The 12,241-nt window shown below is 44.0% G+C and overlaps 1 protein-coding gene across 6 annotated transcripts in view; it reads right to left on the bottom strand.

Annotated features, from left to right (window-relative positions):
* Positions 1-229: 229 nt before the first annotated feature.
* Positions 230-12,241, bottom strand: part of GRK6 (G protein-coupled receptor kinase 6) — a 34,119-nt gene continuing 22,107 nt past the window's right edge. For 2 of the 6 annotated variants that reach the window (XM_080996603.1, XM_080996605.1), the window contains exons 9-16: positions 12,030-12,220; positions 11,546-11,583; positions 11,330-11,419; positions 9,433-9,641; positions 7,784-7,921; positions 7,533-7,670; positions 7,177-7,311; positions 230-4,797 (exon numbers count right to left, since the gene is read on the bottom strand). In XM_080996603.1, coding sequence (XP_080852729.1) covers positions 4,747-4,797; positions 7,177-7,311; positions 7,533-7,670; positions 7,784-7,921; positions 9,433-9,641; positions 11,330-11,419; positions 11,546-11,583; positions 12,030-12,220 — 990 coding nt within the window. In that variant the 3' untranslated portion in view covers positions 230-4,746. The other 4 variants (XR_013983301.1, XR_013983302.1, XR_013983303.1 and 1 more) reach the window with 4 other exon arrangements.

Genomic DNA, 12,241 nt, shown 5'->3' on the forward strand with positions numbered 1-12,241 from the left:
TTCACACATACATATCTGTGAAGTTATATCTTACAGATGAAGGAAAGATATCAGACCCCCTGATAACAGCTACATCTCAGTTAAGATGGCATATACACTAGAAAACCCTGGAGGTGATGCATTTCTATAACAAATACTGTGGGATGAAAGTCGAAATAGTACATTTTGAGACATATTCACAAATCATGTTTCTGAGTGCTATTGCAGTTATGAAAGAGACACACAGCTGTAATTTTGAAGGAGGTCCTTTTATTCCTGGATTTCCATTGGGTGAGGGGAGAAGGAGACACCCCCCTAAAAAACAATCAATTCCAGAAACACTCTTGCCTAGGCAACGACAGTAGATAGTAGCATGTCCAATTTCCAACTCTTTTAGTGGGCGTATCTCCAGCATATACATTTTATAATATCACAATTTTATATCTTTCATACATAAGTTCACTGCCGCTATGGAAAGACAAATCAGACAGGAGTTAGGCTAGAGAAGAATTGCTAACAGACTGTAGCACAGAACTGTTAAGACAGAAGAGAAACAAGCAAAGGTACAAACTTAAAATTTAACAGGGATGGGGTGGAAGAAAGAGTCAAGGCAGAAGCCTATCCTCAAGACGCAGGGAGAATGGAGAACAGACCCAGGCCAGCAAGTCAGACCAGGGTTTTGGCAGACACAAAGGACAATTCTGAAGTGCTCATAGAACTGAGCTCAGATGCTCCTGACCTTAGAAGTATATGGATACAGCCATAGTTTTGAATTTGGAGGTGGAATAAAAGGAGGAACACTCAGTTCTTAACACATAAAACTAGGGGTGAAAGTCACCTCATGAGTCCCATAAGCATAAGTCCTGCATGAGGGTTCTGGTTTGCATAACAGGGCTTTCCCCTCTGCCCTCCTCCCATGCTCCTCAAAATTGGCTTGGGAGTTGGGAGAACCCCCACAGCAGCACTGGTGTGCGGGACAAGAGGTGGAATTGTTCTGTCTCACAAGTTACAATACTTGCACTGATGAGACATTCACCATAGTGCAACCCTGAATTCTACCCTAGACCTTGATTTAGGCTGCAATCTTCACCCTGCTTACCTGGGAATAAGCTCCATTAAATAGGACTTACTTCTGAGTAGACGTGATTAGAATTGCACTGCTAATCAAGCAAGCTTTTAAAATACAGCGGGGGGGGGGGGGGAGATTCCTAATTAGTTAGAGAGGCTGCCAACAAGGGAAGATCTGTTTCTAATTGATATGCTGGAAGCCCCAGGCCCATTATCTAGCAGGTCTCATGAAAAACAACTGAGTAGCAGGTGCTGGGAAGTTTGGGGACAACTTTCTCTGCCTGAGAACCTAAGAAAGTCACTAGCCAATCAGAGTAGACAATACTGGTCTAGATGGACCATAATCTGACCTGATGCAAGGCAACTTCCTAACAGGCACCTACCACCATACAGATAATTGGAGACAATTAACTCCTTCTTCCAGATTTGATGAAGAAAAGATACTTGAAACTTACATTTCTTTCTCTCCACTACTTCAATTCAAAAACCAGAACACAAAATTTGCCAATGTGTTTTAACACCAATAACTACACTTAAATATATATTTATAATACTGATGGAACATGAAGTTTTATTTCTTTTTTTAAAAAGGGGTGTGTTTTTTTGATAAGGAGGGAATATTCTATATTCCCAAATTTGATTAAATGTAAAATATTAAGATGACATTTTCTACTGGCAATAAGTAGCAGATTTTATTAAATCATATAATCTTGCACCTAAGGGAAACTGTCCTTTTTATTAGTCTTTTGCCTTATGTACCTATAACAAGTCTTAGGGATGTCACGCTTAAACATTACAAAAAGGAGTCAAGTTTAAATGACAGAACTACAGGTTTCCCTGTCAACTGTGAACAGCACACAGGAGTTTAAAAAACATGGATTCCCTGCAGTAACACCTGGAACTGGGACTGACATCCATATTTATTGCACTGAAACCTGCCCATGTTCTATTTACAGTTGCAGTCCACTTTCCATTTTTAAACTCTACCTTTCAGGTTGCGTCTACAAATGTACATCAGCTCTAAGATATTATGTGGGATGAAGTGACTAATGATATTCTCAGACAAATTTTCAGATGATCAGAAATATTTTTCAAAAGTATTTGAAAGAGGCAGAATAAAATCAAAAGATAGGGAAGACAGGGAAAAGACACAATGAAGAAGTCTGTAAATAAAACATCACGTTCAACTGGAGTTTCTAAGGAAAGGAATGAGAAAGGCTCACTGAATTGCTAGCTGGATGTTAACTGACAGGCTGCAAGAGGCACGTGAGAGTGTGTAGAGAAGACAAGGATGGAAGGCAGTAACAAAAGATCTATTTGCCACACAGAAAACAATGAAGAGAAGCTGCTCTTTTCTAATTCAGGGACATGCTGACTGATGCTCCACATTCAGGAGCATCAGCATGAAACTGCCCAGCCCCTGGCAATGTGTTCACTGCATCCACTTCTGTACCACAGCAATGAATCATCAGGACATACAGTTAGCAAACAAGTTCAAAATAGTTCCAATATTATCAAGAACAGTGCAACACTAGCATGAGATACCATAGGTGAACTGGCAGATGAGGTTAACTGCCCAGGAGCAAGGCAGATCTCTCTCTCTCTCTCTCTCTCTCTCTCTCTCTCTCTCTCTCTCTCTCTCACACACACACACACACACACACACACAATCTCCAGGTTAGAAATAACTGCTGGGAGACTGAAGAAGTGCGCACTAGATATAGAATAAGGGGAATTATTTGAGATTGGAAATCTTTAGTCCAGGCAATAAATAGGTCTACTTATCAGAGCTTCATGAAGGCACAAATGCAGCTCTGTGGGTGGCCTTGAGCTCCCAGCCATGGAAGACTGTAGAAGAGATTCCTATGGAGAAAGATGACTAGGACTTTCAGCCTAGTTACACCAGACAGAAAACATCTACACTTGAATCTCCTAATGTTTTCTGAGCTCTTCACCAAAAGAGCCAAGCTTCACCTGGACAAAGCTGCTATTTTTCTACTCTAAGGCTAACAAGCAGCTTTGAGGTGCGATGTGATTAGGAAAATTGTGCAAGGGAAAAGGGTGAACCCTACACTTTCAATGCTGCTGTTCCAAATTCAGAGAACTAGCACCTGCTTTACATTAAAAATGAAGACACCAGGAGGTTTTATTAGAGACCTCTCACTTTTCAAGAAGTTTAACCCTTTGAAAAAAGTGCAGAGGGCTCAAGATTTTAGGCTCGAATCCATGCATGCTCCCACATTGGCACAGTTGGCGGGTGAACTCTTTAGAAAACATTACTAGGACAAACAACAGAATCACATCATTTCTTGGGGGAGAAAAATAGGGCACAGTGGTCCAGAAAATAAATAAAAATACAGACTCAACTTTTATAGGTTCCCGAGGTAAATGACAAATCCTCCCCAGCTTTCCTTGTCAACTCATACTGGCCTTATTGGAGTTTCAAGAAAGAAATTAAAGCTAGAAACCAGTATGCTGCCACCAGCTTCCATTTAACTTGTGTGATCACAGCTTTATGTGCTTGGCCAAAGAAAAGGGGGCAGCAGGGATAAATGTCAGAAGGTGGTGGAGAGGAAACATTGGCAATCCCACCAACCATTGCACCCACCCTGGGAGATTGTTTGGAGGTGCGGGGAGTCTGTAGCAACCTTGGGAGAGAGTGTGCAGCCTTCAGATAGAATGTAGAGGTGGTTGGAGAGTGCTGAGACATGCCTTTTACTGTTTTTAAAGGGTTGTTTTGATTATACTTCATTTTGGCTTTATGCGATATCCCCGGAATGAAACCCTTGTGTAAGTTGAGAGTCAACTGTAATTATACTCTAGTGTTTGAAAACTTCCTTACTTCAATTAACCATGTTAAAAACAAACAAACCAACCAAAAACCCACAGCCTGTCATCTCAGAAAAACCTGCAGGTATTATCTTGACATGTCTACAAGCCTTAGCATCTCTCCATCACTCTCATTGTGCATTAAGGGACCAAAGCAAGTCATCTGGGGGAAGTCCTGGGCACACACAGGTTATCCCAATTGTGTCCCTGCAGACTAGATATGCCAGTGGAGGCTGCTCTTGCATTGCAGCTGCCATTCCTGAGCTTCTCCTTCTACCCATTTTCACCAGCAGAACAGACTGGTGAATATTCCACAGGGAACATTAAAAGGATCCATTGCTTGGGAAACAGAGCTGCTTACTTGTTTCTTAGAAGTTCCTGGTGCACAGTGTTCACGAGGGTGAAGCAAGGACGCTGGGGTAAGGAAGAGAGAGAGATACAGAAGGACCTCCATCCCCAACAATTAAAAATGTACATATGCTATATACATACATTCATAGATATATCAATATAAATATATAAAACAAACTCCAGCAGGTGAGCAGATGGGAGGCCAAAGGCCAGGATCAGGGCCAGCCCTGGAATGTTTCACTAGTTCCTGCCATCATCTCTCCGCTATGGAAAAGGTGTGGCAGGATGATCCCTTGGCAGTACACTGAAGACCTTTGCAGAGGTGTCTACTTTCCCCCGTCCTGGAGCATTTCCTCTGTAGGGTGGAGTCTGCTGCCACCCTGAAACGATGATCCCACACTCATACAGCTAGCATGTGCACTGGGTTGTAAGCCAAGCCAGTGCTAAGCCAGTACCATCTCTTTTGTTGAGTCAGCTCGCTGCTTGGCCAGGCTCATAGAAATAATAGGCTGGCGGGACCTATAGGCGAGTGGGTTCCTCTTCACTTTCACTGCAGTTCCCACAACAGTCCTGGAGAATGAAGGAAGGAGGAGGCGGCAGGAGGAGGAGGGAAGGGTGGGGGAAAGCAAGGGGAAAAGGGAGAGCACACAGCAAGCACAGAGTGAGTACAGTTATTATTCAACACGCAGACATGCCACAGGATTCTATTCCCAGTCCCACAGAAAAAGAAACCATTGCTTAGAAAAGAACTTTGGGGCTCAGCACCAAAACCAAATCTGCTGGTGGAGCTGCTTGCAGTCAGTGCTCTCTGGCAGCCAACCTGCAGGACTAGAGAGGGAGAGAGAGAATATCATGCTGGACCTCCTGCCACACTCCCTTATTCACAACCAGACTGTGCCTTTTCCATACCCTTTCAATGCCTATTTATGGGCTGTGAGGAATCTAATTGTACTTGGCCATGGCCAAGTACAGAAGCAGGAAGAGAAATTATTCTATGTTAGTGAGCCCAGGACAACAGTGGGGTCTTACGTAGGCCTAGTAAAACCACAGCAGGAAACAGATAAACACAGAAAGATGAACCATTACTTCAATGGAACAACTGCAATAAGAGCATGGCCTAACTGTAGAAAGCAGGACATGTCTAGAACATCAGCAAGCTCTCAAAAAGTGTGCGGGGTTCTTGGGTACATGAGGGAGAGAGAGAAAACTTCCATTCTTAATAGCAAGGCCACATAAAGAAGGCATGGGAGCTGGAGAAAAGGGATGTTTAAATAATAATCCAGCTGCTTCCATGGCAAGGGAACAAGGCAAGACATTCACGATGCTTTACAGGAAGCAGGATTAGTGGCTTGAAGAACTATTAATGAACAAACAGCGTATTTTGGAGAGGGGGGAGAGGGGGAAGGAGAGGGAGGCACTGAAGAGGTAGAGTCCTCATCCCCTTGTCTTGTCATGTCCGCCAGGGGAGTTTGGGGCACCAGGTAGTCATTTTCCTGAGCAGAGCAGCAGAGAAGAGGTTGCTCACCTCTGGAAAGAGAAAACATGCTGTGAGAGCCCGGCCAGAAATAGCCATGCCCTCTCCTAAGGCCTCTCCTGGCCTACAGGGATAACTACCACCAAACAGAGCAGCCAGAGCAAGACCCAGAGGAACTGCCAAGGTGAGGGATACTGGAAAATGATGAGCCCACAGAAAGGAGGGAAGATGCCAATTTAAATGGGCTCTCATTCACACAACACACCACAATAAGGTCAGGTTCCTAGCACTGGGAGTGAACACTTTTTTCTAAGCAAAAAGCACCACAAACACATGTGCTGTGCAAGAAGCTATATTTCTAAATCATGAAGACATAAGGGGGTCCAGAGACTAGTTTCTGAGAAGAACAAATGACACTTTATCAAGTGTTTCTCTCCCACAGCTGTCTTAGAAGTTTTGGGATGGGAAACAGGCAGGCCGGACTGGCCATGACAAGAGGCATTTGGGTACATGGGGGACTACATTGCTTTCCAACTATTTGTCCAGAGCCAAAAGGAGCAAGCCTGTCTAAAGCCAAGAATTATTAGACTATGCTTCCAGCCACCCACAAATCCATGTTAAGTATCACACATACAAAGCTAGGGCCTCTTGGGTACCAAACCCAAAGACGTCCTTCTGGTTATTCAGAAAGAAAGTTGCCCTGGAAGTGGGAAGTCACATAGTTTATGGAGTTTATGTTAGTAAACTGAACTAGGTGAGCTTGAGTGCCACTACAGCAGCTGGCCTGCTAATGGGTCTGAGGTGTATAGATACAGAAAGATCAGTGGTGCTAGGACTGGCATAAGACATGGTACCACTTGAGGAAAGCTGCTAACCTCTCTTCTTACACCTTCACCCCTCCTCCACACCTCTTCTCTTCTCCTCTTCTCTCTCTTTTAATGTTTTGCTGGTGCTAATGCAGTAGCAGCAGTAGCAGTAGCAGCATGCCTCCACCTCCTCTCTGCCTCAGGAAAACAAGGAGGTCCTTCCTCAGAGCAAGACATACTGAGAGAGGTGGCATAGGAAAGTGCCTATACCACCGCTGCGCTTAAACTTTTAAATAATGTTAAAAGACCACCCCAGGAAAGTGGCAGTGGTGCAGGCACTCTCCTGGGTTGCTCGGAGGAAGGACTCCCCTACCCTTCCTAAATGCAAGGCAGAGGAGGGAGACGCTGAGCAGGCTGCCACCATGTAAGGAACAGCAAAACATGGAAAGCCTGGGAAGTGGGGGCAGAGAAAGAAGGGCAGATGAAGCAAGCAGGAGGCACTCATTTACTGCCCCATCATCAGACAATGCTTCCCAAGAAAATTCCTTCATTTTGCCCCATGGATGGGCCAGCCCTGTGCAGTGCCAAGAGAGGGCAGAGAGCATTCCAGAACTGGTTTCTGATCCCCATGTCAAGACAAACCTGCTTCCCACATTTCAGGCAAGTTACCTGTCTGCTGAAGAGACGTTGGAGGAGACCCTTTTTGGGCTGGATGGGTTGCTGTCCCTTCCAGTCCAGATCAGGCGGTATGGCTCCATCTGAACCAAAAACATTCAGCTCTTTGAAACACTCTGTGTCTATCATCTAGGGGAGAATAAAAAGATGACGAGCTCACTATTGGTCTTCCCTCCTCAGGTCCTCATTGACAGGGTGTCTCCATGACACTTGTCCCAAATTAGCTACTTATACAATACCTCAGCCAGTCAGTTATGGAACAGCTTTGCACCCCACCCCCAAGTGCAGATGACTCAGCGTGTCTTCCCATCAGAAGCAGAAATTCTCCTGAAGCGTAGAAGAGCACCTACCTCATTCTGCCAGGGAATAGGGACGCTTCCTGTTGCAAACCTATGGTAGAAGTCATGGTCGGTGGGCTCCAGCTCTACCCCCTTGACTGTAGAGAATTGTTCAATGTCCAATACATCCTTGCAATAAATAGCCTGGGGCTAAGAAGAATGCAGAAAAAGGAGAGCAATGAAAGGGCTATTCTCCTACACCTGAACACAACCAACAGGTGGTACGAGGAAGACTCTGCTACACACGTGCATTCTGAACTCACATCGGGTTTGAATGGTGGGTCGAGCATCCCTGCTTCCAACCGCTTGAAATTCAAGTGTTTAAAGAGAGGGTGCTCTTTCACTTCCTGAGCACCAGCACCTCGACATCCCAGCCGTTCCAGTGGGTCTTTACACAGGAGCTGTAACATAGCACAGGGTGTCACACCAAAGCCTCTGTACTGCCAGAAGGCTTTAGCTACAAAGGGCAACAGACCTAAGCTGAAAATTGCTTAAAATGTTATTTCTGAACAATATTCTGGAACAGAACTTGAACCATTATTGGTAGAATGGGGTTTTTTTCAACTGAACCCGAAACACAGCTTAAGTTACTGGTTATGAATAACTGAATAAAATGGCCTTCTAAATCCCCACATATGACAACTCTAAAGTAAAAAGACATCAAAATAATCTGGGAGGATTTGTTTTAATATTATGCCCTTATTTGCTCAGGGTTCTCAGCCCTTTCAAAGGCAGTAAACAGCAAGAAGGATCCCTGTTGCTTTATTTCTGAGACTTATACCCCGTCTTCCACTAGCCAGTCAGAAATCCCATGGCTTTAAGACAACAATCCACAGAAGTTACAATACAGAATGAATGTATCTTGTACACTGATAGACAAAAGAAGGCCGCTGGAGGGGAAGGGTCTAGTCCAATAGTTGCATTCTAGGGTATCCTGGATAATCACAGGAAGCATGCATTATTTTAAACATCAATCTGCATATTGAAGGACATAAAAGTTTCTTACATGAGCAAGCAACCTCCCTCCCAACCATTGCTTATTCAAGCCTCTTGCAAGATGCAAAAACTCTTAGCTATGTAAAGTGAGTTATAGTGTGGAGGAAAGAAGTAAATAAGGCTTGCTAATTCTTCCAAACATCTGAGACTGTTAATGTAGGCAACAAGATTGATGACTGGGACACAGCACTCACATGATTTCATACCCGACCCTTAGTTCTTCTACCAATCTTTTTACATTTACTCAAAAACGAGAAGGGATTTTTGAAACTATTGATGTATATTTAATGGGTAACTGACACTTCAGAGACCTCCTGCTTGAATGAAACCCTCTGCACTGGTTATGATTGAGGTTTCCTTCAATTGCTTAAGCTCCAATAAGCTAACTGAGAGAATAAATTAACAGGATGGGACAAGGAAAAGCTTAAAATATTAAACTGCTTGATGCCAGGTAGGTAGGTAATCTAGGAAGGGATCTAGATTCATGTCACAGTTGCAGCTAGGCCATACTGCACCTTACCCTACTCTTATTGAAAATACAAATGTTCCAGGAGCCAGGTTGAAGAGGAATGAAGAACTAGTGAGTACAGATGAGATGACGTTTTCTGAGTCTGACACTAAACTGCTACCAAGCTACAACTGCCCTGAAGAGAAGTATTTTTACAATTTTTGTTCATTTCACAAAGGTTCACTGCCTTGATTTCCTGGCTGCATCTGGCTCTGGAGAAGTCATACACACAAAATGAGATCTAGTAGCAAAACAAAAGTTATGGTGTACTGCACTACTCTGAAGTTAGTTTCCAGTGAGCAGGTACAGCTTTCTCAACGTACCCAGAGCCCACTTAGAGGTGAGCAGGCACCCCTTTTAAATGCTAAAAGGAGGGTAACTAGCTTAAGGATGAGACAATATATGTACCATGGAGCAGAGAGAACGGGAAGCAGGTGAGAACTTCTCAGAGTACTCTTCCTGCACATCCTTCACCAGGCGTTCTACTTCTTCGCGCTTAATCTTCTTCCTGCGCTGCTGAAATGGAGACTGGCCCTCAATCATCTCATATAGCAAGCATCCTAAGGCCCACCAGTCAGGGCTGAATGTGTACCGCTCATTCTTCACAACTTCAGGAGCTGCAAAAGTAAGAACCATTTGAACAGGCCTGTGGATATTCTTCAAATGCATGGTGCTGAGTGTTAAGGGAAAGTTTGTAGCTCAGTGAAGGTGAACACAGTTTGCACACAACAGGTCCCAGATTCACATCCTAGTATCTCCAAGTACAGCTGGAAAAAAACTAACTCTAGTGAGCCGCTGCCCATCAACATAGATAATATTGAGCTAGGTGGACCAATGTTCAGGCAGCTAGCTATGAGCTCAATAGAACTGGTCAGACTTACGCTAGTGTTGCCAAGTGCAATTCCAAATCTCATGTTTAATGTAGTGGCAGTGTAAAGTACAGTACTTGTAACTGCTTTAAGAAGAAGCAGCAGGCAGGAAAGGGAATGCTTAACACAGTCCCCAAGCCAGGGTTCAGTGATGTGCCACAAAGAGGAGCCATCTCATCATGTACACCTTTGTAATATACCTTAGTCCTTGGCAGGATTCACCTAATGATTCCCCATAAGCAGAAGCCCTGTGCAAGGTCTTCCACTGGGTGAAAGTGCTCCCCCCCCCAAAAAAAAATCCAGAGCTGTAGCTATGGCGTGGTGGTGGCGGCTAGCCAGGTTTTCGCCCCAGGTGAAGCCTCCAGAGGGGCGCCACTGAGGCTTCCTCTGTGTGTGTGTGTGCGCATGCACGAGCAAATGCATGTGCGTGTGCCAAACTGGGTCTTTGACCTGGGTGAAATAAAGCCTAGTTTTGTCCCTGCCCAAGCATTCTTCAAACTTGGCGGGAGGAGGAGATGGGAGAACCCCCAGAACAGAGGAGGTTGGTCCATCTGGCAAACTTAAAAGGTTGTGCAGATGGAAAGTTCAACAGAGCATGATGTTTAATTCCTCCCTTCATCCTTCCACACTGCCCTCAAATACCATCTTTTTTCCTCCTCCAGCCAAACAATGCAAGGAAGAGTCAATGTCTGTAGAACATCTACCAAAATATACTAATTAAGTGAACGTAGGCTAACTGGCACCATACCAATACTGTACTTTAACCACCACCAGGTTTTTGGCTTGCAGTAACAGGAAATAATTTGTACAGAACATGGCACCACAAGTCAAAAGCAACACTGAACTCTGCTTACTTTGCCAGTTCTACCCAATCTAAAGCATCCTTGTTCTGACACCTTGAAAGGGGTGCCAATTCTTGCACAATTTTGTTATCTAGACTGCTGGTCTTTGGACACCAGGAAAATGTTAGTCCCAAAGCTAACTGCAAAGTACAAAATTACAGCTTTGCAGAAACAATAGGAGCTTGTTTGTTTTATAAGCACTGTAAAAAGAATTAATTCACCTCCATCTAATTTCCTACAAAACTTAGGGTCCAAATGTAATTGAAGAGAAGGAATGCTTAGGATCAAGTAAGGTATTGCCAAAATAGAAGTAGTGAAATGGATTACACAGCAATGAAGACAAATGCACTTTCTGAGTCAAACTTAAAGATTTAACTGATAGTTTAACTTCTTAGGAGACTAATATCTTACCAGAATGTTGAACCTAGGGTTTAAGTTTCACTGGATTTCCAACATACTACAATAGCACCCACCATTGTTCTGAACTACAAACTTTGACAAGATATTGCTTTTACCCAGAGTCCTTGGCTGCTGCATTTCATGGTCTCCATGTTGAACCCAGTCAATTCAACAGGGCATTTCTTGCATACTCACCCATGTAGCCAACTGTTCCCACCCGACCTTTTATCGTCTGTCCCTCCGGAACATAAACTGCGAGGCCCAGGTCAGAAATGCGGATGTGACCTTATCAAAGGAAAGTGAGTCATGCAAGTGTGCAGTTTGCAGATTTCCCTCAACCCAGAACAAAATCTGATATAAAAACTGCAGATAGCAGTGAAGCCAGAGTGTTTAGAACAGACATTTACTCACCATGGTCATCCAACAATATATTTTCTGGCTTCAGGTCCCTGATGGAGGAAAATAGATTGTGTAAGACATAAACCTCAATGGGTTGCTTCTCCAGGACTAGCAGAGATGAAGCACCATAAAACATATAAGCAAGAATTAGTGATGCCAATATCACAGGAAAATATGAACTATATAGCCATACCTTTCACATATGGGAAATTTGTGAGGCAGGGCCACTTTCCCAGTACAAGTTTTTTCCCCTTCTTTCTTCCACTTGGGCATTAATGAGAGTCTGATATGTTTTGGATTCTCAGCTTGGAAGGAGAATGAAAACCTGTGCTGGTGAGTTCTGGGAAACTAGTCCTGCCTCAGAGGTTTCCTCGCTAAATTCTGAACAACTGCTTTTACAATATAGTAGCAGTGCTTAAGATACTGCACAAATCCTTGTTAACATAAAACCCCAGTGTGAACCCCAGCTACACCTGGGAGAAAAGACTGTTCTCACCTGTACACTATCCTCTCATGGTGGAGGTCTTCCAAGCCACAGCAGATTTCAGCAGCGTAGAAAACAGCCCGTGGCTCCTCAAAACCGGCTTCTCCCATGTGGTAAATGTGGAACTTCAGGTCCCCTCCATTCATGAGAGTCAGGACCAAGCACAAGGCGTCTTTTGTTTCATATGCATAGGCCAGACTCACCTACAACACAAGCAAGCCAAG

The sequence above is a fragment of the Podarcis pityusensis genome, assembly GCF_964106645.2.
Source record: "Podarcis pityusensis genome assembly, chromosome: 2".
NCBI lineage: Eukaryota > Metazoa > Chordata > Lepidosauria > Squamata > Lacertidae > Podarcis > Podarcis pityusensis.